General features: G+C 59.7%; 1 protein-coding gene across 7 annotated transcripts; it reads right to left on the bottom strand.

The window, feature by feature from the left end:
* Positions 1 to 134: 134 nt before the first annotated feature.
* KLF8 (KLF transcription factor 8) lies at positions 135 to 23466 on the bottom strand. 7 transcript variants are annotated; one of them, XM_083372135.1, is made up of 5 exons: positions 23207 to 23466; positions 3504 to 4032; positions 2736 to 2838; positions 2465 to 2601; positions 135 to 1232 (listed from the first exon to the last, which is right to left on the bottom strand). In XM_083372135.1, the coding sequence occupies exons 2-5, from the start codon at positions 3994 to 3996 to the stop codon at positions 1051 to 1053; spliced, it is 915 nt and encodes a 304-aa protein (XP_083228261.1). In that variant the 5' UTR covers positions 3997 to 4032; positions 23207 to 23466; the 3' UTR covers positions 135 to 1050. The 7 variants fall into 7 exon arrangements, with proteins under 7 accessions (XP_083228261.1, XP_083228257.1, XP_083228256.1 ...); XM_083372131.1 differs by lacking the exon at positions 23207 to 23466 and adding an exon at positions 21538 to 21552; XM_083372130.1 differs by lacking the exon at positions 23207 to 23466 and adding an exon at positions 7719 to 7849.
* Between the last annotated feature and the right edge of the window lie 1149 nt (positions 23467 to 24615).

Raw genomic sequence — 24615 nt, 5'->3', positions numbered from 1 at the left:
CCCCAGATCTGAGAAAAATGACAAAAAGGAAAGCAAGTTCTCAAAATCTCAGCAGGGGGACCACCTCGACCCACACCCCCACAGCGCCCCCGTCGAACTATATACAGAAATGCATCCAGTTGCAGGTTGCCAGGTTCAAAATTTATCTGCCCTTCCTGACTTTGTGGCAGAATTACTAGTAGGAACCACTGCCACCCTCACCTGTCACAGTTCTGCATTCCCCAACTCCTTCCTCTGCCTAGCCCCTCTGTCCCCTTCTCCACCAAGCCAGGTTCTCTTCTAAGTAGGGCTCAGGAGGGGCTCAGCTCTGCCCCGCTTTAATCAGAGTGGCGCCCCTCCCTTTCCCCTTCCCCAAATGCAATAGAGTTTTAAAATTCAAAAACAGTGAACTGGGATTCAAAGTGTCTCTCGAGAGGACAGCTGCAGTCCTGAGCAGGAAGAGGGCGATGCGCAATTCATCCAACCCCGCCTGGCCCGTCCAGAAGCAAATCAGTCCCGCCTGTGGGGTCTTGGAGGGAGGGGATTCCAAACCAGAATTCAGACACAGACTGTTTCAGTGCTCATAAAAATGTAGTTAAAAGCAATCAACCCCAAGCCCACCCCCCAGTCCAGCACACAGGTTACTTCCTGGTATTATGGGATTTCTGTTCTTGTGCTGTGAGCAAGAAGTGCAGGCCGAGACCTGGGAACCCCCCGGCCACGTAGAGAAGGTCCCCGTGCTTGGGCGTGGCACGTGCTCCCCCAAGGAAACCACATGTGGCAGTTTCCTGGCCTGAGTCCAACTGCAGGAGCCCCTCTGCACGACGACCCGTCTCTTCCAGCAACCCACCGGTGTCCCTCGCTGGGCTCCAGAGGTCCGGATTCTCCCCAGACCCTGAAGCTTCCCAGCCACGGAGACCGAAGACCAGTCTTGGGGGGGCACAGACGGCACTAAGGCTCTTTCTGTGCAAACCGCTGGGTTGGTGGCTGCCGCTGGCTGCAGAGGCCCCGCTCAGCAGGGGGAGCTGCTTCAGGGGCTGATGGGACGCAGGCCGCGCACCCCTGCCCTGCTCACATCATGATGTGCCTCCGGCGGTGCAGAGCCAGGTGGTCGGAGCGTGAGAAGCTGCGGTCGCAGTCCGAGCAGTGGAAGGGCTTGAGGCCCGTGTGCTTGCGGAAATGCCTGGTCAGCTCATCAGAGCGAGCAAACTTCCAGGTGCAGCCCTCCCAGGTGCACCTATAGGGTTTCTCTCCTGCAGGGAGAAAAGGGAGGGACGGGCGTGAGGCAACTCCCTCAATTTGTGCTGGGGGCATTTCGGTCTCTGCAGCACAGCTGACGAGTGGGGGCAGAGAGAGACGGGCATCAACCTTGGACAGACTCAGCTGCACAGAGGCTCCCTGGGGCCACTCTCTCTCCTCCAGCCCCCAGGCCCAGGCCCGGCCTTCTGAGAGGACCCGTGGCAGTGGCCAGAGGATCGTTGTGCTTTTCTGATGTGGGGAAAGCAAGAGAAAGGGAAGGTCACTGCTCCATCGTGCCTCTGATGTGGATCCGGCAGGCAGACAGCCCCCTCCCACACCTGGGCAGAAGGACAGAGCCCTCTTCACTGGAAATACTGAAGACCAAATCTGGCCGCTTTGCAAATAACGGTGGGATAATAAAGAAACAGCAGCCAGCTAGCCGGCTGATTGCCTGGTGCTGATGCAGCAAAGAGCTTGGATGCTCTGTCTCTGCCTCCTTCTCCTCAACTCCCCCTCACCTTTGGCAGCCTGGGCCATGGTGGGAGAAGAAAGAGTAGGCTGTTTTTTCAAGACCCTCCTCTTTTCCTCCTTCAGAATGAAGCCCTTGTGTGCAGGGAAAATGTGTGCTTGCCCCTGGTTGTTGCCCACCACCTGTGAGATGCAGGAGGGAAGCAGCTGGTCTGTGCCATGGGCAGGAGGGGAGACACAGGCCCACGGGCCACGGGTCTGGATGCCAGCCCAGCCAGCTTCGCATTCCAGGGATGACAGAGGGATGCAGAGAGCTGGCAAAGGATGTGCTTTGGGAGAGAGCAGGTGGGATTGTGCAGGGAGGGGGTTGCTAGGAGACTCGGCTAAAAGGATTCCAGCCTGAAAGATGGAACAGGTTGCTAGGAAACGTTATGTGGGAGGATCCGGGACCGATTCCGTTGCTAGGATGCCTTGTGGGCAAGGGGAAGAACTAACAGTCTCAGGCCCACAGGAGCAGAGCAGGCTGAAGATGGGCTCAGAAAAGCCACCTTCAATTTTAGCAGGGGGGGTGGGGCTTGGGGGGTGGGCATCCACAGGCAGCCACCCGGTGGAGCCAAAAGGGGCAGTATGCTTTGGGCACAAAGATGGGTCTTAATGGCTGCTTAATCCCAGCTTCCGTGGGGGGGGGGATTTGTCTCTGGCATGCAATAGGCATTAAAGAATCCAGAGGTGATCCTGAGAAGTGTGGCTGCAGGGCAGTGCCCCCCCAAGCACCCACCAGTGTGTATCCTCCGGTGTGCTTTCAAGTGGGAGCTCTTGGTGTAAACTTTGTTGCACCCCTCGAAGTCGCACTGGTGGGTCCGCCTCTTCTTCAGGTCGGGCGACTCCGTTCGGGGCGGTCTGCCCCCCGACGGCCTGGCAAAGACATTTGGAGAGCCACAGCCAGTGTTCAGAGGGTGCTCCGGGAGTGCCTGCCAGAACTGCATCCCCAGCAGGATTGGGCCATTCGTGGGAGGAGCCCCCCCACCTCTGGCTGGGTCGTGACTCACTCTTTCTGTGGGTCAGGGAAGGAGGCCGGCCCGCTCTCCGAGGCGCTGTCCTCACTGTCGCTCTGGATCTCCACGGGGCACATGGAACTGGGGTCGACTTTCACTGTAGGAGGAACACAGACCCTGTCAGAGGTCAGGCTGGCAGCTGCTCAAGAAACCGAAGACCACCGGCCTGTTGGAGCCGCAGCAGGCCCCCTTGCCAACGGCGGCAGGCATGAGCGTCAGGGCAGAGAGCTCCTATTACAACCCCCCCACTCACCTCCTCCACTCCACCCCCCTGGAAAGTTCTGCCATGAAGACACAGTGTGCCAACCTTGTCCTTGGTGCAGAGGGGGGGCACTCCACTTCCAATGCAAGGGAGCATTCCTATTTATCTTTCTTCTCACTGGGCATTTCTCTCCCCGCCACTGCCAAGCAAGGCAGGGCACATTCAGGGAGGTCTGCAAGCTGCATCAACTCAAGCCCAGCATTCCTCTTCTGCTCAGCCCCCGCCCCAAGGAAAGGTGACTCCGTCCTGGACTGCACGGCCTCAGAGGCCCACATCCAGAGGAGACCTCCAGCCTTGCAGCCCCCCTCTTTCCAACATGATCAAAGAGGGAGGGAGAGAGGAGAACCCTTCCGATGATCCAGAGAAACAGCCCTCCAGCTAGGATGGGTCACACCCATGGGGCCAGAACAGGGAGGCTCCCATTGCAGGCAGCAAGAGGGAGGCCGATGCCCGCCCTTCCCAATCCTGTGGTAAGTGGCAAGATGGCAGGCAGAGCTCACCAGATCCAGCGTTCTTGCCATCTCCCCCGATCAGTGGCACCGTGATGGCAGCTGTGACGCCGTCGCTGGGCATGGTAGTGTAGACCACAGGCAGGGACTGCACCACCACTGGGATGGTCTGGAGGTTGCCCATCTTGCTGGGCAAGTTGACCGAAGGGATGGTGTGGATGACGTGCAGAATCTGCTGCCCACCACTGCCCTGGGTGGACGCCAGGATGGAGCCGGGCGAGAGCACGGCAGGGATGGCTGAGGAGCCCAGCCCAGCAGGGGGCATGGAAACCACGGGGGCCGGGGGTGCAGGTGGCATGGATGCCGAGCGGATGGTGGGAGGCTGTAGGGAGCCTTTGGCCTTATGCAGAGACAGGTCCACCGGCTCGGCCTGAGGCTGGTTGCAGTCGGTTGCCAGCAGCTCTTCGGGGGGCTCCGTCTTGATGTCGCTCAGCAGCACCGGGGGCTCGAGGGAGCTCTCTCCCAGCAGCGAGGAGGAACTCATGCTGGGCTGGGCCTTGCCCTGGGCCGGCCCTGCCAACTGCAAAGGTGAAAGGGAAGGAGCGTAAGAGGCCCCCAACCCAGAAACGCATCTGCACTGGGCTCCAGGCGTCCTGGGAACAGCCTCTCCCCACATGCAGGAAACCGCTTCAGCATCCAGGTTGCCCACATAAACCTCCAAGATTGCAAGAGAGACTCCAAGCAGCAGCTGGAGGAGGAGCCCCTGGGACCACACCCAACCCTGATGGCTCCTGCCCCCAAGGGGCTTGGGAAGGGGGAAGCCCCCAAAGGCAGGAGGAGCTGGAGGGGTTAATGCAAAGCCAGAGTGTGGGAGGCTGAGGAGCCCCCCCAGTACTTGGAGGGACGCAAATCTCCCAACCCCGAAAGCAGCAAGCTTGTGGGGGGGGGGATGTTGGAGGCAGTCCAGCTGCAGATCGGGGCTGGCCCAGGGGGGTGGAGAAGCACTCTGGTCCAGCTGGCCAGAGGGGCGAGGGTGAAGGGCAGGGGGCGAAGAGCTGCATGGCTGCTTTCCATGGGCTTTGGATGCAAAGCTCCCACTGAGAGGCCTCCCTTTGGTGCTGCGAGCCTTCCCAGGAATGGTCAAACCAGCAAGCCCCACACAAGCCCCTCCACTGGCAGGGCGAGGCAGGTGTCCTTCCCCAAACTTTCTGGATGGGCTCAGGCTGGTGGTTGGTCCTCCAGCCTTTCAAGATCTGGGACAAGCAGGCTCCCCTCTCCCCTCCCTTCCCTGCTTTGCTTTGAGCAGAGGATAAGCTGCACAGCTTTTCTGGGGGAGCAGCCCTCTCCCCGCCCCTCCTGCAGCACTGGCTCAGGTATTGCCAGCCCTCCCCCTGAGCATGGAAAGCCCCGAGAGAGGGGCACAGAAGGGACTTCCGTTGCCCCCCTTCTGTCCTGCTCCTCGGAGCACAGGCTGCTGGAGGCCTCAGGCGGGCCCTTAGAAGAGATTAAGCCATTTGTGTGGAGGGGAGAACAAGCCAGGTGTGGGTTCCCCTCTTGACTTTCAGAAGCGGTCGCCAGGGTGGCCAGGTGCACATCTGCAGAGCTGAGTCACTGCAACCTCTGTGAGGGTCTCTCGGAGACAGCCATGGGGCAGAGAACCCCACTCTGCTTCCCCCGGATTGGGAGCAGCTGCAGGGGGCGCTGCTGCACTCTGGCATCAAGGGGTTAATTCTGATTTTCAAGCCTGGCCCACAAGCGTCCCCATTACACCAGATGCCCTCTGGCTGAGGAGGAGTGACCGCCCAGCCTGCTTCTATTTGCAGTTTAAGGCTTGCAGGGGGGGAGGGGGGGACAGGTGCCATCACAGAGAATTTTTTACCAGAGAAAGCTCAGCCTTTTACGTAATGATCCATATATATTTTCTGTCCATAAAACAAAAAGGGTATATTAAAAAGGGTCTTGCTTTTCCACCAGACTCGATGCAAGAAACTACAGGATGCAGAATCTTTCCAACCACCCAGGGGCTTCTTCCTCGCCAGACCCTCCCGCTGCACTTCTGCCAAGCATCCACCAGCACCTGCCATTCTGCCCCTCCCTCCCTCCCCCTGCTGCTTTAATCCGCAGCCTACCCACCCACTGTCCCTCCCTCCCCCTGGCCATCAGCTCCTCCTCACTCAGCACACCCACCCTGCCTGGAAACCCTTCAGATGAGTTGGTTGCCAACACTACAGAAGCAGGTCGGATCCTGGACTCCCTTAGCCCCAGAAGCACGGAGAGAAGCAGAATTACAGCCTTTCCGCTTTGCAGAGGATCTGTACCTCAGCAGCAGCCTTTAAAGGAGCCCTGACGGAAGACTTGGTTGTTCATGGACCCCCCCTTGTAGTACTCCCCAGGGCCAATGGGAATTGCAGGAATAGAGAGCCAAGGAGTGTAGGGCACCCTGGTTCTCCTCCTCCTCCTCCTCCGCACCTAAGGCCTGCATAGGGCTTGCTTAGCCCCAGTTTGGGAGCAGGACAAGGCCACAGCTTCTCATAGGGTTGACTCAGCCTTCCATCCTTCCGAGGTAGGTAAAATGAGGACCCAGATTGTTGGGGGCAATTAAGCTGACTTTGTAATAATGCCGCTTGGGGGTGTGTGTGAAAGCCCTAATAAGCAGGCATATACATAGAATGAAGGCTACTGCTAAGCTTGTAAGCCGCCCTGAGTCTTCGGAGAAGGGCGGGATATAAATGGAATTAAAATAAATAAATAAAATAGGAGCCCCCAGGGCTGTTTGGCTTCCTGAGTCACCATTATAGAGGACCCCTTCCTTCTCTAGGAGGGTCAGTCTGGATGGCCTGGAGAAAGAGAGCCAAGAGAGGCAGCTCCACTCTTCACCCCACCCTGCTGGGCAGCAATCTGAACCACATGATCTCTGCCACAAATGCCAGGGAAGTGAGAACAGGAGCTGTTGGGTGGGTGGGTGGAGGGGGGGGGAAGAATGAAGAGCAGCACTCTTCCTTATGCTCAGGGAGAGGTAGGTTTGGGAAAGCAAAGCTGAACCCCCTCCCCCCAAAGTTCCAGAGGCCCCCACCAGCCTCAGCCCACTAGCCAACGGGTCAGTGAGGAAATCACCGGGGGGGGGGGGCGATGTAGCCCCAGTAGTGTCTTTCATGCCAGTCCAAGGAAGAGCTCAGCCCACAGCAGGAGGAGGAAGAGGCGGAAGGGAGGGGATCCAGCAGAACCTTTTGAGGAGCAGCCAAGAATTCACAAAGGAGGGGTGGGGGTGGGGGTGAAAAAGCTGCTCTCCTCTGCACAATCCATGAACCTCCATCTTCCAGCAGGGTGGGGGCATTATTGCTCCTGAGCCAGGATGGGAGGAGTTGACACCCCCACACACACACACAACAGCAGCCCTTTCCCACCGTTACCCATAGCAGCAGCTGCAGCACAGAGACACGCAAAACTGAAAGTGGTTTTTAGTGTGGAGGGGCTACAACTCCCCCCAGCGTCCTGTGCCCTGAACAACCACCAAGTTCTCTGACCGTCTCTCTGGTCAACTCTCGGGAAGACTTCCGTGAAGGGCCTGCAGCTCTTCCCCAGGTGGCCTCTGCCCTTTACTCATTTATGGAGGGGACAGGAAGAAGCCCACCTGGACAGGTGTTTAGTCTTGAACCGGCATCTGCCGCCAAAGGGCACTTGCAGACGTCACAAACCTGCCCCTTCTCCATCCAAGGCGTGCTCAACGGGGAGAGCTTGGATCTCTTCAGTTCAGAGCTGCTCAGAGAGCCCGGGAGAGGGGGAGCGCAGGCGGACGGCTCACTGCCTCAAGGAGAAGCCCACCCCGTCACCCAGACACCCTCCCCGCCCCAGAACTGCCGCGAGCCACGGAGGTCCCGCCAGCTGCCACCGATGCTACCTGTCAACAGATCAGCTCCGAAAATGCGGGGAGGCCGAGAGGGGCAGCCTGGCAGCTAATCAAACGGATGCCTCCAGCCTGCAACTGGGGAACGCGGGGGGGGGAGGATTGCCGAGCTCCTTTGCTCCCGCCTCCCCACCCTGCCCGCGCTCCAGAGAAGCCCCACCCGGTGCCCGCACGGTGCCCCATCGCCCCTGCCAGCCCGGCGAGCGCCTTGCAGCCCAACGCAGCCGTCCCATTCGCCCATGTGGGCCAAGCGCTCCCTTCCCCCTCGGCCTCGCCACCTGCCTCCCGAGCGCGCCGCTTCCTGCCGCCGGACGCCGCGGGGACGGGCGAGGGCGCTCCGCCTCTCCCCGCGGCGCACTCACCAGCCAGGCCCTCCGCGCGGCGCTCGACCTCTCCGCGGGCAGGATCATCCCGAGCCGGCAAGCGGCGGGCTGGCTGACCGGCTACGCGACGGTTTCGGCGGTCCGGTGGCGGCGCCCGCCTCCCTCGCTCCGCAGCGGACTGCGCGCTCTGCCTTCGGCGTCTGCCGGATGGGCGGGTGGGTGCGCCCTCATGGCAGCCCCACCCTGGGGAGGGGTCCGGCCAAAGAGGCGGCGGCGGCGGCGCCGGCGTTTGGGGAGCTCCGCCCGGCGCTGGTCGCGGCAAGCCCGCCCAGGGTTGCGGAGGGCGACCAGGCGCGGGGGGTACGTCGGTCCCGTTGGCCGAGCCCCTGCAGGTGGACGGACCCGCCCCGGGTGGGGAAGGGCAGGCGCGCTAAGGGCCGGCCGGGTGTGCCAAAACTTGCTTCGCAGTCCGCGTTCAATCGCGAAGTCGGCAAGCAACGAGAACCATCAGCCAAGCCCGCGCCCGGCTCTTCGGCTGCTTTGCCCGTGCACTTCCCGACCGTGTGGATGCTCGGCACCGGCGCCAGGGAGGACCCAGAAGCCCGCCCGCAAACCGTTTCATCTCGCCCCAGGACCTAGCTGGCCGCTAAGCGCTGTTCCCGCTTTACTGGACGGGCAGGCGCCCCGCGAGAGGGGAGAGGTTCCTCCTTGCCCCACTTCGCGCTCATTGCGCCGCCCCCAGTTTTGCTCGGCAGGGAGGGACATCGCCCCCCCATGGCCCCCTGCCTGCCCCTCCCCCCTCCATGCAGCAAGTGTGACCAAGAGACCTATCGCACAAAAACGAGGCCTGGAGAAGGCAGCACGGCTGCTTTGACCTGAGCAAAGGAAGCCTTGAAGGGGCCCTGCCTCTGGGTGGGCTATGGGTCGGGTTTGCAGCTGGTAGTGGCTTTTGGGTGATAGATTTATGGACTTTGCTTTAAAGACCCAGCAAGCCGTTAGTCCAGCTAACCCCATCAGCACCGTATTCTTCTCCAGGCAGAAACCAGCCCCCAACTCCCCAGGCGCAGTGGGAAGCAACCTGAGCAGGGGTCTTTGCTCCTAGTGATGCTGGTCATCCTCCCTGCAACTTTGGGGAGCCCACTAGGTCCCTGCAGGGGCTGCAGCAAGAGGCACCGCCCAGCCTTGGCTTTCAGTAGCCCACTTGGCATTGGTCGTCTCACCCCCTCCCCTCCCCTCCAAAAGGCATCCAGTTGGAAGAGCCGCTGCTAGACCTCAGGTTTTCTTCCACCTGAAGAAAGAGAAGTCCCCAAAGAATAAATCGTAGCCCCTTCCCCCATTATTCTTGCTTTTCAAATGTCTGGAAAAGTTGGGGGGAAGTTCCTGGCAGAGCCAGAGATGAGTTAATCTTTTAACTGGCTGAGGGTTCAATTAGGTGAAAGCAGAAAAGAAATCAAGGCATCTCTCGTAGGGGGTCCTGTGGGTAGACCCCCACAGGGACGCTGTTCCCAAGGCTTTGGCCCCTTGCTGTGCAGGATCCTCCCTTTTCTACATGCTTAAAACAGGGACACTGAATGGAACCGGATCTGTCCTCTCTGAGGGGAGCCAGAATGTCCTGATCCCCCAGAAGAGGGACATTCTGCCCAGCTTGTGTCCACAGGTGGCTCTGGGAATGCTGTACCAAGACACCAGGCAGCTGGGTCATCCACAAATGTCACACACCCCTCCCCAAGAACCCAGGGCTTTCCTTCCACCTGTGAGCCCCCATCTGAAATTAGTTGTCCTAATTTAAACAGCCCCTGGCTGAAACCCTGGTTAGATTTATCTAGGCGGAAAATGCTGGGCAGCAGGGCCTGTCCCCTCGCCCTCTTCTGCGCTGGCCTTATGCAAAGTGCTGCACCATTGGTGCAGCTGCCAAGCTGTGCCTGATTCTGGAGGCCAGACCGCTCTTCCAAGGACAGCCAACATTGAGGGAACAGGAGAGGGGGGGGGCAGGCCAGCTGGCAGCCGGGCAAGAGCCCTGCCAGGCTCCCATCCCCCAACTTGCCTCCGCCCAGGGTGGACAGGCAATTCCTGCCTGCTTGGGTGAAGCTGCACACCAGCCCCCGCCCTGCCCCAGGCCAATCACTGGAGGAGCAGCCCCACCCCTCGCAGCAGGCGGCCTCCTCCCTAGAGAGCAGAGGGCGTGGGGAGGGGGGAGGGAGGCAGCTGAATGGGCTGGATCACATTCTTCCAGCCCTGAACAGTGTGTGTGTGTGTGTCTGGAGGGGGGGAAGCGGGGGGGGGGGGGGAAGGCAGGAAAATCAGGCAGGTCTGATTTAGGAGGGGGATTCTCCTTCTTGGTGGGAGGTGGCGCTGGGCAGGATTCCCATCTTCCTGTGCCAAGAGGACACCCTACCTCCCACTCTGATCTCAATCACAAAAGGGCAGAACTCCCACCTGCAGCGCTCCCCAACCCTCTGAAAACTCGGCTGTGAGGGTCCCCACCATTTGGGGGTGGGAATGGCATTGAGTCTTTAGATTGTACTCAAATACAAGCTTAGCCCTGCGCGAAAAGAGAGGCCCTCCGGCTACAAAGGTTGACCTTCCCTACTGGAGAAAACCTAGGTGACCCCAACTCCCATCTCTCTTTGGCTGCGTCTCCTGAAGGCCAAGGAGGTCACCCCCTCGGAAAGGAAAGAGTCAAGAAGCCAGGGGCGCATTGGGCGGCCCCGCCCTCTCCCGAAGCCCCTGGTGCTGGAAGAAGAGGGGGAGCAAGCGGAAATCTACTCCTCCTCCTCCCCCTCCTGGAGTCAGCTTCTCTGCCTGAAATGAAGGCTTTTCTGCTGCCCCCCCCCCTTGCAGGGCCAGTGCTTGTATTCAGGAGCGGGCTGGGGGTGGAGGGCAGAAACTGGCTCTGCCACTCCTGCTTTTGCAGCAGATTTCCCAGCCTGACCAGGGGGCCTTCCCCAAAGGGCTATCACAGGCACTTGAGGGGTCCGAGGAATAACCCAACCCTTTTTTTCACTAGAAAAACAATTTTTTGGATACATGTGCAAAAACTAACACAGAGTAGCCGAAAAGGCTGGGAGCAACTTAATGCTGCAGTCATCAGAAACCAAAGTGGAGGAACGTTGCAGACACCAGCAAATGTCACTTCCTGGCACAGGAGGGGCGAAGGGTGGCCTGGATGCCCAGGCGGAGCCCCAGGGACTCTCAGGCCAGGGGCTGATCCAGAACTCCCTCAAAAGGGGCCGGGAGGGGCCTTTCTCTTTGCAACTGGGAGGGGGGGCTCCACCCTTTGCGTACCCCTTCCACAGCCTGCAAGCTGGTGTGCCAGGAGGAGGCGGCTAGAGCTGGCCAAGCCCCACAAGCCCCCACTTCCTAAGACGGAGCAGTGCCCAGGCTCCTCTGAGTTTGGGCCCAGAGCCGCCAGCAAACAAGGCCTCCTCTGCCTCCACCCGCCCGTAGAAGTTCCTCTGCAGCACCAGAAGTCTTTCTGAGCTCAACTCCAGGGACTCGAAACCTTCCGGCCGGGGTAGAAGAAGCTTCTGAGGACTCGGCGTTTGCCGTGGGAGCCCCCGTCACCCCCAGATCCAAAGAAAAGAAGCAGACTGAAAGCCAGGCCAACACCCTTCCCGGCCCGGAGAAAGGACAGGACAACGCTTCCTCCTTTTCTCTCTTCCTATCCTAGGCTAGTGGTAGACTACTTCCTGATAGGGAGGTTTCACTTTCAATCCCAGACATACCTGCTGTTGTGCAATGCTAAAAGAAGAAAGCCCCCCCCTTCCTTTCAGAGAGCCACTGGAGTAAGGGGCCCCATGTGTTGCAACAGTGAGTTTCAGTTCTCCCTTCCAAAGGGGGCCCAGAGGGAGGAGCTTCTGCTTCCCCTTTTCCCAGATAACCAGAACTATCTTGCACTCCCATTTCTGACACTGAGCGCTTGGCTGCTCTCTGCGCTCTCTGCGAGGGTCATCTGGCCTGCTCCCTTCCAGGAGCAAAGAGGGGCTCATTCGGGAACTGGAGCTGCCCCTCCCGGCATCCCAGCAGTGGGATGAAGAGGAGGGCACAAGCACAGCTGCCTTGGCTGCCCTGAAAATAGGGGAAGCCCCCCCCCCAGGAAGGATCCACCCAGCCACAGAGGCAAGAGCCACAAAAAGGGGCTGTGCTGCCAGGCACAAGAGGGCACAGACAGGCAGTGGCCACTTGGTACTACTCCGAAGGAGGCTGCAGTGCCTCCCTACGCTACGTTGTAAGCAGTAGCAGGGATTCCCCTCACCCCAGAAATCCTTACAGGGCGAAGAATCCAGCCTCCTCAGCTGGGACTAGCACATCCCCTGTGGTCTCTCCCACTGAACCACAGAGCTGGCACCGCCAGTGGCCGTATACAACATCTACGGCTACCCTTAAGGGAGCCACATACGAAGCCAGGAGCTTTCCCAGATTCACTACAAGCCAGGGCTGAACAAGTTGTGGTGGTCTGAAGTGCACAAAATACCAACACACAGATTTCAACAAACGAAGACGACCATGCTTTACTGCTGGGTGAACATGGCATCTGGCTAGAGATTAACAAAGAGGGTCTGCAGAGGCACCAGCAGAAGGCCCCAATCCCACAATCCTGGCTGGAGACACGCCCCATGCCAGTTACACATTAACCTCCCTGGCTTTATTCTCCATCAGAGGGCCTGTCCTCTGTTGGCTGCAAGGCCAGGAAGGGGTCTGGAAAGGGGACAAGGCAGGGATGGAGATAAAAGCCCCCAACTTCAGGCACCTTGTACTGTGGGAAGCGACAATCTGCTTTCACAAGTACATTAATATTTCATTGGGAAAAGTCATCCCTGTCTGAGAGCGGCTTGGGTCAAAGCCATCCCCGTGGCTGCAGCCGATGAGCCACATGCCATGCCTCCCTGGCCACCCATTTCTCGCACTCAGCGCAGAGCAAAGTGCCAGGGACCAGGGCACAGCAGAGACAGACAGGATGCCAGCAAGTGGGGCACACTAACCCAATTGCTGAGAGAGCCGCCAGCAGAGAGAGGGACAGCTCAGGCATCTGCTGAATGGCGACTGGCCTTGAGGGAGCACCAGGGAGACTCTGCCCTTCCCCTGAACAGTGGGAGAAAGCCCAGAACAGGCCCTCCCGGGACCCCCACTCTTGGCCAAATCTTTGAACAGGAAAGACCTCCGGCCAGGCAAAAAGCAGCTCTCTGTGGCCCCACTGGGGATTCTGGAAGGAGCCCAAATCCTTTCCTTCTGCTCCAAAGACTGCCAAAGCACCAAGCAGACCTCATCCCCACTGACTGCTCCCCCCACTGCTGATCTCCTGCCGACATGAAACGTGGCCCCAACCACAGGTCCTTCAGTGAAGGAAGGCTCCATGCTGCGGAGGCCACGCACAAGGGGCTGCTCCTCAAAAGCTGCCCTCGTCAGCAGAGCCCACATTTCCACTGGTGGGTTTCCGTAGCAGACAGAGGAGCCCCCTTTAACAGGCAAGAACTCGTCCAGAGGGAGCAACCGCTGGGCAGCAGCTCGAGCTGGGCCTGGATCAGTACAAGGGGAACTGCCTGGTGACGCCCCGCCCCACCCAGGGCCGAGAGACCGGCTGCCAGATGGGAGGAGGGCGGCTCCCCCCATCCTGAGCCCGGCAAGGCGGAGCCCCAGATACCGTCTGGCTGAGAGGGACACACCCAGCCGCTCTGCTGTCCACACCTCCTGCAGGAATTTCCTCCTGGCCCAGCCTTGCCCTGCTCCTCCGCCAAAGGAGATGCTGGCAGGCAGAGGCAGATGGCACTGAGAGGCAGGGAGGAGGCAGGTGGCCAAGCCTGTCAGCACGGTTGCCTAGAGAACTCACACGCCCAGTGGGGGAGGACCTGCTTTGCATCCCCTCCACTGCCAAGAGCCCAGCAAAGTCACTGGCAGGGCCAGGTGGGCACCTGGCAGGCAGGCAAGCTTTGGGTCCGGCGGCCCCTGGTGAGGAAGGCAGCCCCTCAGTGGTGGCACCTGCACACAAACTTTGGAAGGTGGCAAGCTCCCTCCTCTCCCTTCTGCTTTTAATACTAGGCTGATTGCAGGGGTGAGCTGCTCTGGCTTATTGTCCAGCTCAGCTGGAGAGGAATTCCAGACACGCAGCTGGACAGAGAGATTGGGGGCCCAGGACTTTGAAGGGCTCTCTTATCCAAACCCCCTTAAGGGGGAGGAGAGTGAAAACTGAATGCCAAAAGTGCAGCCTCAGGTCTCTCTCAGAGGAGAAAGGTCCCCAAGGTAGGAGTGGGAGGCTTTGCAATCCAGGAGAGGATCTGAGGATCTCCCTCCTTGCCCACAAGGACAGAAATGAGACCGTGTACAGTAAAGCAAGCAGGCAGCACCAAGGGGGGGGGCTAACCGTGGTGTGTAACTGGTTGCATTCAGGAAGCAGGGATCAAAGGGAAAAAATGAAACTGGCTTATGAATTTAGTACAATTGATAGAATTGATCTCGATTCTTTCCACGTCTGTCGCATTAACAGAGGCAAAGCAATGGAAAACTTTCAGAGCTTTGAGGCTGCCCAGGACCTCCAGGGCTGCTTCCAAGTGGCACCTCCCCGGTAGGCTGGGCTGGGGGCAGAAGTACCAGGAGCCAGTCAGCTGCAAGGCTTCCCCAACAGCTCCAGGCAGAGGCAGACGTGCCAACTCTCCTGGCACGCTTGGTCATGCCAGGGCACTTGTGCACCCAGGGCCAAAGGTCCTGCCACCAGAACTGTCCCTCTCTTCTGCCCACTGATGCTTACAGCCTCTAACCCCCACCCCCAGGCCACCCATCCTGCTAAGCCGTGGAGTGGCAGAATGCCCATGGAGGGGTTCGAAAGCAAGAACAGCTGAAAATTAACCCCCCACACACGTGTGTGTTGAGGGGGCTTGTCTCATCTTGCTTAATCTGCTTTGGGAAAGGAGCCCCCGGCCAACTGCGTTCAGCTCCCAGATTAAGGAAGTGGGGGACAGGAAGGTCTCGAGGGAGGACCCTGCCGGGCCCCTGCTGCTCCCCTCCTGCCTGGCCGGGCAGAGTTTTCTTGGCTTCCTGGGGAAGGTGTGTGAAGGAGCGGTTGCTAAGCAACTACAAGACACCTCCGGAGATGGGGGGGCAGAAAAGAAGATTCAGAGGCTACAACTGCTCCAGTTGTTGCTGCCTCCCTCCTGGAGGGGGGCACATGCCAATTCCCAGCCCCTCCCTTCCCCCACGCCTGCCCGCCCCTGCCTGTAGCTTCTGAAGCTATCCAAAGCTAAGGCACCCAGGAGGAGGTGGCGGGGAGGCAAGTACTAGAAGTTGCCAAGCAACCCCTCCCAGCCACATTCCCAAACTGCAGGGTGGTGGCCCTGGGCTGCCAATGGGGCAGAGGAAGAGGAGGGCTGCCCTGGACCACGGGGAATCCCTGCTGGCCAGGAGCCAGCCATCACCATTCGGAGGAGGTTGTGGGGCAGCAGGAGGTGAAAGAGAAAAGCCAGGGTTGCTGCAGTGGCCAGAGAGGAAGGGTCAGCTCACCAGGAGCACAAATCTACCCAAACACCATTGCAAAACAAGGAATATTTTGTACTAGTCAGCAGCGCTGTTCTCCCTCCCCCACCCCAGGCCAACCCTTGCACCCCCAAAAGCTGACTGGTCAGCCAGAAAATGTTCCCCTTTCCTAACTCCTGTGGGGGGGGGATGTCTTTCCAGATCAGAGGCCAGCCCCCTCCCTCTTCCATGCATCTGTCAGCAGCTTCAGCCGGCAGGGGGCTGGATGGCCTGAGGAACACTGCCCACCTCTGGGATATGAGACTGGCAGCAACAGGAGATGTGAGTGCCAGCCCAGCCCCGTAGCCTCCAAACGAATGCTTGCCACTGACTCAGCGCCCTCCCATAGAGGAAGCACATGTGCTGTTAATCCATGGCACCCCGTTGAAAGCCACTCAACTTGCGGCTCTCATGGCTTCCAGCATCAACCTTGACTGCCTTTTTTGCCTCCACAACTTGAGGCTTGCCAGGAGGAATTAACTGAGGGGTCTTCTGCCTTCCCTTCCCCACCTTGAGCAGCAAATCAAGAAGTTGCTGCAAGTGACAAACAGAGAAGCTTTTGTTTAATGTCTGCATTTATTATTTTCAAGCACTGGGATATGCTGATAGTTGTACTAGAAACCGAGAAACCTATTGTGTGATTCTGTGGGAGAAAGAGAAATCAGGCAACAAAGAATGCTGGACTGGCAAAGGAGGCCCCCAAGGCCCCCACCAATCCTCAGGCATGCACCCCAACAGAGCCGTCCCAGCAGTGGGTCCCGCCCATCTGCTCCCCTGGGGCAACAGCCCCTGCTCTGCTCCAGAGGAGCAGTGGGGAGCCCATGTCCATCATGGAGAATGGCTAACCCAAGGGGGCACCCCACTTTCTGGCAACCTCTCTATAATCCTGCTCCCAGCGTTGCCAAGTGTGGAAAAACCCAGAGTCTCCCTCTGCCCAGCGGCTCAGGGCTGCCTCTGCATGCAGGGCCTTGTGTTACAGGCCCAGTCCCCTAAGGGCTATGTGGGCAGAGCCATCCAGCTGGCAGTGCCATCTGCAAAGGAGGAAGGAAATGCACTGCTCTCTACAGAAGACCTTCTGCCACCCCATACCCCTTTGCTGCAGGAGCCTGCTTTTCCCAGGGCACCTTTGTTTAACTTCAGGCGGCACCTTCCGAGGATGCCTCCTGGGTGCCACTGGGCCTCAGCAGGTGGCCTCACTTGCAGTACCCGCGCTCGCCAACCCACTTCCTCCCACGCTGGTGAAGCCACCAAGACGGAAGAGGGCTGGGGGCCGGCGTCTCTCATTCGGATCTGAAGGCAGCTGCACTGAACAGGAAGGGGGGGTCCCTGGGAAAATGTCCTGCTTCTAACGCCATCCTGACCGAGGGCCGTTCAAGCAGTGCTTGGCTGGGAGAGCTGCAGCTCCGACCCGGGGGTGGTGAGCCAAGCCTGTCCAGAGGGCACCCGTTGGTAAGGCTGGGCTTGTTCTCAATTATAACACTGTGCCAAGAGGAGGGGGAGCTGAATGGCGGAAGGCCCCTCTCCCTCACGGATTCCTCCTGGGTGGCCCCAGTGCTCCCAGCAACCAAGAGCCTTGCTGAGCATCTGCCAGACTGACCGCCCCCACCCCAGGTGGCCAGGCTGGGCCTACAGCCAGGCTGAGAGGGCCCCCAATGCCACCCCCTTCAGAAGGCGGAGGATGTAGCCATCACTTCCTTTTTCCCAGATTGCAAGAAAGGACAGTTCTGGTGGGCAGGGGAGGGAAGGGAGGGGCTACTCAAAAGGAAAAAATGCCCGAGAGGCAGACACTCCCAAAAGCCACTCAGGCCAGAAGTAGACCAGGCTTGATGGAGGAGCTTCTGGCCCTGGATGGATGTTGATGGTCAGCCTGTCCTCAGCTGAGGTGCTGCTTCCAGCAGGCCCAGTTCTCTAGGAAAATGACCCCTTGGACCCCCCTTTTGGCCGAGCCATAGGAGCCTCTGACCGGAAGAAGATTCCTATGGGCCCAGAGGGGCTGAATGGCAACGTAGGCTCACCCCACCTTCTGAAACTTCTCGTTCCCTGAAACCCTCCTGCTCTGTACAAGCGACCCCCCCCAGCTTCACCTTCAGTGAAAGGCAAGTGGGAGGAGTTCACTAGCAGGGCAGCATCCCTTGGGATCAGAAGACCCCCATGCCCAGATTGTGCTCATCCACCTGGAATATTCACAACTGAAAACCAACACCTTGGCAAGAGAGCTGCTCCTGTGCGAGCTGCTCCTGTGCACTGGCGCTCTGCTTTCTGGGCATGCAAATAGGACAAGGGAAGCCTGTGGAGGAAGTTGGGGGTATTCTACTGCACAGTAGAGGGCATGGGATGGGCACAGGGAGCAAGCGAGACATAAGCAGTTGGATAACCCCAAAGCAGGAGAAGCAGCAGAACCTCTGCACAGATCTAAACCAGAGAAATCTGGCAGGAGAAGCCCGGAGCCGCACTCGGCATCTCTGCCAAAATCCAGCCACCCCAGGCAACACCAAGCCTGTCGTCTTCTTCCCACAGCTAACAGCCATGGTCGGGTTAGATGCTCGGCCAGGACTTGCCAGTCTTGAGCCAGAGCACAGTTCCAGCCGCGTTCCCCACCACCCTGCCTGAAAAACAGGTTCTGGGCCCAGACGCTCCAGAGGCGGCCCAGCCCTGCGCAAGAATGAGGCAGCCCCCGAGAACTCAGCCGACCCAGCTCAAGAGACTGTCAGCTTGGAGCTGCTGCCAGCCCAAATGGATTCTGGATCCTTTTTCACATGTCCCAGGGCAGCTAAGCCCTGGCACTGCACGCAGGTCTTGGACCCGCACCTGGCACCCGACATCTCTCCAGCCATCTTTGGTGCATGTAAGCTGCTCCAGAGATGCTGTGGCCACTGGCTCTGGGGAGGTGGCTCTGGGCAGCCTCCCTGTGGAGGTCCAGGCAGCCAAGGGTGCAAGAGGAGCCCCCTCTGCCACACAGCTGGGGGAGTCACTCCTTCAATTTATACCCTCCCCACTGCCTGCCCACGAGCATTCATGACAGCTCAAAATGAAGCAGAAAACAGAAACAAATAAAATTAAAGGAATTGAAGCCTCTCCTGAAAAGGCCTCCTCTGCCAGGCAGCTGTGCAGCAGAGGGCACCCCTTCCCACTGGCAGAGCACATGGGGGGAATATCATTCAGTCACAGGAGGAAGAACCAAGAAGGTTGCACAGACACACACACACCCTCAGGGACAGAAGCCCAAGTCTCAGCCAGATACCATCTTGGGACAACGGGGTGTGTGGGCTTCCCCTCTCCCTCCCCCTTTTCAGGCAGAACACTGCTGGGGCGCTTCCCCCTCTCCTGCCCCCCCTCCAGGCACATCCTTCCTGCTCACAGCTGCGACCTTCCAAGCATATCACTGGCTCTGCTTCCCAGCGCTAGAGGGAGGGCAGGGGGAGGCAGCTTTGAATGTGCCAATTGCAGGCTGTCCCTGCGGTTCCCCCTGCACAGCTAGGTGGGACAGAAAGGATCCCATATCGAGGGGGGGCAGGTTGCACCTCTGCTGTGTCCTGTTAGAAAAAATGGGTTTCTGCAGAAAGTTCCCCCCCCCCAACACCCAAAGCAAGCAAGTAGGTGAAGGAAGGGGGCTTTCTCTACTGACATGTGACAACCGCTGCCAGAATTCCCGTGTTAGGGCTGATGAACTTGTTCCCACAACTGCCTAGGAGTTGCTCTGGCCCCAAATGCTGGCTGTGTGGCGTCTTGTAGCGGGAAGAGGACTCAGGCAAAAAAACAGTCCAAGAAGCCTGAAAGCTGTTTCACATTCTTTAAAAGCAAGACACACACTGCCCGCAACTACTCATGGTAGAGAGACAAGATACATCATGAACCCCCAGCCTCCAGTCCTGATGCAAGTTAGGAGGGCAGCCTGCAGCCACTGGAGCGGGGTGCAAAGTGCTGGAAGAGGATACCTTCCCCATCTGCCTTGACCCAAATCCTGGCAGCCCAGTAGCCTTTGGGGAGCAGCAGGGAACCCCATCCCTAGACAGCAGAAACTGCAACGTTGCACAGTTCTTCTTTTGATCGTAAAATAATAGATGGACCACAATGGGGAACTGGCGAATAATACAAATGCATGTGTATCACCTCTCTGGCAGGAGCTGCCTTGGCTGCCAATTTGCTTCTGGGGCCAATTCAAGATGCTGGTTGTCACCTTTAAAGCGCTACATGACTTGGGACCAGGTTATCCGAGGGACTGCCCTTTGCTAGTCACATCTACCTGACCCACCAGAGCGGGGAGGGAGGGATGCTATGGGGCCCCTCCCCTAAGGAGGTCCATTGAGCAGGACCAAGAAGTAGGGCCTTCCTCCCTGGGAACACCATCCCCTTGGAGATTAGACCGGCCCCCCCTTTGACGCTCTTTCGGAATGGCCCAGGAGACCTGGGCAGCTCAGAGTGGGATGGAGCCCATCAAGTGGCTCATCTCACTGTGTGTTGTCGCCAGTGGGGAAATTGTCTATTTTCTATACTGGGTTTTTACTTTTTGCAGGCCGCCCAGAGTAGCTCAGAGCGTGTGGGTGGCCACATAAATCTCCCAGATAAATAAATAATCAGATGAAATTCTTGAAGACACTGCCTCAGAGCAGTCCTTCCTTCCTGATCCCTTCATTTCAGAATGCTAAAACACATTTCTTTTCAAAAGAAGTGGGCATTTTATTGCCTGTCAAAGATCATCTTCCCAAAAGTAAAAACAAAAAACAAAATTAGAATAAAGGGACATTAACCCTTTTTATTTAGAGAAATCCACAGAGAGAAAGAACAGGCTAGAGCACAAAAATGGTGCAAAATATTGTTAAATCTTTCCTGCCATTGTAGGCCACGCAGGAGAATTCAGCTCAGATTAGTAAAGTGGAAAATCCCCAGGGCTTTACGAGGAAAGCAGGCCGAAGGCACAGTGGACCCTGGGGCTAGGCACAGACCTCAGCCTAGAAACGGTCCTGCGTGCAGACAGCCTGCGGACCAAGCTCCGGGCTCTTCCAGCGTCACGGGGGGGACAGTCCACAGGCCAGCGAGGCCACAGGTAAGGCCTAGCATGGTGCATCTCACCTGGCAACTTCCAGATGTCCAGACCGGTGTTTCTCAGCCTTGGCTACTTTAAGCAGTGTGGACAACTCCCAGAATTCCCCAGCCAGCACAGCCACTATCAGTGCTGAGAATTCTGGGAGTTGAGGTTCCTGCCTATGAGGCTGACCAGGTTGGTCCTTTCAAACTGCCTGAACTTTGCCCTCTGCTGGGATGGTCCAGCAAGCACCTCTGTGCTCCCATTCCAAGCCAAACCGCCCTGCAGAGTCAGTTGCAAGACAAGACCGGCCGTCTTACTATGCGACGCTCATCTGGACAAGTGGCCAGAAGGGAGGTCAGTTTCTCCTGCCAGTGAACTGGCTGCCGAAAGGGCCGGAGTTCACTCAGAGAGACCCCGGAGCCACTCAGCCACAGCGGGAGGGGCAGGTGAGCCCAGGGAGGAAGTCAGGTGGGACTGCATCAGTGGCACCGCAGGAGCAACACCCACAGACTTCCTGGCCCCCCTCCAGAAGCAGGAACCACAAGCTGGCCTCCTCTTCAGAAAGTGTCTGCAAGGGACAAACTTCGGCCTCCTCCACACTTCTGGAAAAGACAGGAGGCAGGACGGCCCAGACCCATCCGGGAGCATCCCACAGATCCAAAGACAGGCTGCTCAAAAGAGACGGAAAGCCTCTAGATTCAAGGACGACATTCGCCTGCAAGCAAGAACAGGCAGAGGGATGGAGGAGAAAGCAGAGCTGGGAAGGTGAACGGCACCCCCAGATACGATTAACGGGGAGCCAGCAGGAGAACCGGCTCACCTTGGGCATTCTCCAGCCAAAGCCCAGAGCCCTCCTGAGGACTCACAGCTTTAGCCTGCAAAGAAGCATATCTCAACGCTTGTATTCCTTATTCTAAGGGAAAAAATATGATATTCATCTTTTTTTAGGTGGCTGCCATTTGGCCAAGAACAAGGAAGGACGGGATAGAGTCATGCATGGCGAAGGCGATGAACGACAGAGGAAGCCTGCTGAGAGGCCACAAGTTGGAAAGGCAGGTTAAGTCAGGATTCCTCTGTTGGGACTTTGGACTCCTGCTTGTGCAGAGAATAACCCTTAATGGCAGCAAAGGACCTTTGGAACTCATGGCCACTGCAAAGTGCCCATCTGGAGAAGGCTCACCCCTTCCTAGAGCAAAGCCACCCCAGAGGACCTCTGCGGGAGAAAGGCAGTACAGCAGTTAGAGGGATTGGACCTGGGGACGAGCCCTTTCCAACCACAGGGCCCCCAAGATACTCTGGACTGCTTCCTCTCCCTCCCCCCCCACCTACCTCACAGAGGGGTTGTTGTGGGGATAATGGAAGGAGAAGCCTCCCCACCGAGCTGGCCTTGGTGGCTTCCCCAAAGGATGCTTCATGGGTCCTGGGTCCCAAAACTGATGCTCCACCCTAGGAGGCCCGTAAACTCCTGCTGTCAAAACTCAGCCTCTTGAGTGGTCCCTCCCATAAGCTTGGGAACCCCCTGGGCTGTCCTGCTCCTCCGGCAAGCCAGAAAGCAGTCTGACCCCACAGCCTTGGAGATCGGTGCCCAAGCAGCCCAGGTTAAGCCCGGGTTAAGCCCTCGCTGCACCGGGGAGGTCAGATCCAGAGATGCAGCTTCTTTCGTAGAGACCTTTTTGCCAAACTCACCAGCTTCACTTGGGTTTTCACTGGGGAAAACCTCCCAGACCACCAGGCTCCTCCCCATCGCCTCGCAGGGCACAATGGGTCAGGAAAGCCAGTGAGCCCCAGGTGGGCACCAAGCGCCCCTCCTGACCCAGAGAAACAGCAGTTCTCCCCAGAGTGCCAAGGGTGGGGAGGACCCTGAAAGCGAATCCCAGGGAAGGGAGCAGATGGAGGGCCCCCACCGCTATGCCAACCGCACACTTGGCACAGGCTGAGGCCAAGCCCTCCCGGGAGCCTGCTCTGCCAGCCTTCCACAAAGGGAAAACCTCCCGTTCAGAGAGCTGCTCTCCCATAAACCAGGCCTTGGGCGGGCTGGACCCCCGAAGCGGGAGGGTCAGCCAACTTTCTACTCACATCCGGCATCTCCGCACTCCGCGACCAATCAGTTTCCTGGCAATTCTTAAAGGTGCTTTGGGGACCCTACGGAATATGTGTGCAGTCCCTTCCCGCCTTCTCAGGATGAATGGTCGGCGCCGAGAAGCCTTCAGAGCTGCTTCCGTTCGCACCCCCGGCGCCCGCCAGCATCACGCTCCGCTAGAAGCCTCGGGCCGCGCAAGAGCGCTCCGAGGCGAGTACAGAGAGCTCCGCGGGATGGGGGGAAAGCGTGCCCCACCGTGAGACGCCCAACCAGCGTCATCCCAAATCCCGTGGCTGACCTCGCTCCGGGCACTGCCTCCCCACCCGCGAGCAACCCGCCCAAGCCAGCCAGGCACCCGGGAGGGGCCGCAGCCGAAGGGGACGCTCCTTCCAGCCCGACCCCGCCCACCTGCTGCTCAGCCCCGCCCCCTCGGGCTCCAGACCACGGGCCCTCCCCTCTTCTGCCTTCGGGGACCCGAAGCCCAGGGCGCCGGAGGGGCGTCGGGGGCGCGCCCAGCCTCCCCAGCTGTCAGCTCCGCAGCAGCCGCGTCAAGGAGGCAGCGCGAGGGCGGCGGCGGCCGACCGAAGAAGCTCCTGCGGCCGCCCCTCTCGAACGCCGCCCGACGCGCGCTCCGGGGCAGCAGCGCCCTCCACCCTCGCCCGGCGACAGCGAACCGGCCGGCGGAGCCGGCCAGGTGGAAAGGTCACTGGCGGAAACCGGGAAGGGCCGCCCGGTCCGCGCGGAGACGGAGGCTGCCGGCGCCCGGCCGGGTACTCCGCAAGCTGCCGCCGGTGACAGGCGCTCCGCCGCCGCCGCCGCCGCTTCCTGGGGTGGCGCCGCTTCCTCTTCCTCCCCCACCCTCCGCCCGGCCCGCCTCTCCGCCTCGCCCGCTCGCTCGCGCGCCCCGCGCCGACTTACTTTGCCTCGGCTCCTCCCGCGCTGCTGCCGGTCGAGGCCCGGAGAGGCGGTGGCTGGCTGGGTGGGCGGCTGAGCGGCTTTCGCGGCGCCGGTGCCCGCCGGCCTGTCCGTCCGTCCGCTGGGCTGGCAGCCTCCGCTCTTCTCGCTCTTCTCTCGGCGCCTCGGCTCCCCACCCAGCCGCCAGCCCTGACCCCACCCAGGGCTCCACCCAGCCGGGCTGCACACGCTGTCAATCACCCGCCCCTCGCAGGCGCCGCGGCCAACTTGCTCCCGGCGGCTCCGGAGGAGGCTCGGCGCGCGGGTGGGGCAGCCACGCCCCGCCGACTCCGCAGAGCCGGGCGGGCTGGACGGCCGCCGCCTCCTCCATCCGGAGCACCGGCGGCCGTAGCTGAGCGGGGGGCCCCGCCCGCCCCGCCCCGCTTAGCCCGCCCCTGCCTCCCGCGCCCAGGGGAGGAAGGGCCGGGCGGCCAGCCAGGTGAGCGCGGCGAGGGCGCCGCTGCCTCCACCGCGCTCCGGCCCCGGTCGGGTGGCCGTGCCCAGCCCTCGCCCCGCGACCCGCCGAACAAAGGGCCCGCTGGGCAGGCTGACCCTGGAGCGGGGCCTTCCCGGATGCTCGCGAAAGCTACGCGGTTGTCAGTTCGGCGGCGCAACCCGAGCGGGGGGGGGGAGTACCGCCCGGATCGGTTGCCTTGGCGGACAATCTCCGGCAGGGCGAGTCGACTTTGGCCAGATGGCTGGAAGCCAAGTAGGCAGCTGCGAAGGAGTGCAGGAGTAGCGCCTGGGCTGGTGGGAGCCTCTTGCCCTCTGCCCCCTCCCAGGGCAGACGCTGCATCGATCCGCTGCCAGTCAGGCCAAGGTCAGCTCTGGAGCTCAGTTTCCAAGTAGCTCATTGGAGTTCTCTCCGGAGAACTCTCCCCCTGGAGCCCCCCCCCCCCAGCCCCAAGGCTGCTTCTGGGTCTGGCTCAGAATAAGCCCCTCAGCGTAGGCGGGACCAAGGTATTGCTTATTTGGGGGCCGCTCCTCAGAGCTCTGCAGGCAGGAGGCCGTTCAGGCAGCTACCGCTGCTCCTCTGTCCCCAGAGCCAGAGAGAGACCACACTAGCCCAGAATCTTTGAAGTCAAAGGAAGGCAGCCTACTGGCCGCCCTGCCAGATGAACTGCGTGCAAAAGGTGCCAGGTGAAACCTCTGGCATGACCTACCTTGATGGATTATGGCAGCTTCTTAAGATAACCGTCACCTGCAAGACTGGCTGTGTCAACTTCTGTGAACTGTGACAGCAGAACACACACCCCCTGCCCCCAATAGGCCAAGGTGGCTGAGTGGCCCCTGACCGGAGCTCCTGCTGGCCTCCCTGAGCCCAGGAGCCATTCCCTCCTGGGGTTTGGTGGGGACTGCTGCTTTTCCCACTG

Source organism: Vipera ursinii (assembly GCF_947247035.1).
Source record: "Vipera ursinii genome assembly, chromosome: 12".
In the NCBI taxonomy this organism is placed as follows: domain Eukaryota; kingdom Metazoa; phylum Chordata; class Lepidosauria; order Squamata; family Viperidae; genus Vipera; species Vipera ursinii.
The sequence above is the reverse complement of the archived record's forward strand: the minus strand, read 5'-3'. Positions and strand labels throughout refer to the sequence as shown.

Excerpts from the sequence above, each read along its gene's own strand:
- KLF8 (XM_083372129.1), bottom strand. The coding sequence starts at position 4,128 with ATGTGGGGAGAGGCTGTTCCCAGGACGCCTGGAGCCCAGTGCAGATGC. Across the intron at positions 2,602-2,735 it reads TTCCCTGACCCACAGAAAGA|GCCGTCGGGGGGCAGACCGC; the intron begins GTGAGTCACGAC and ends TGTCTTTGCCAG. Across the intron at positions 1,233-2,464 it reads ACACCGGAGGATACACACTG|GAGAGAAACCCTATAGGTGC; the intron begins GTGGGTGCTTGG and ends TTCTCCCTGCAG.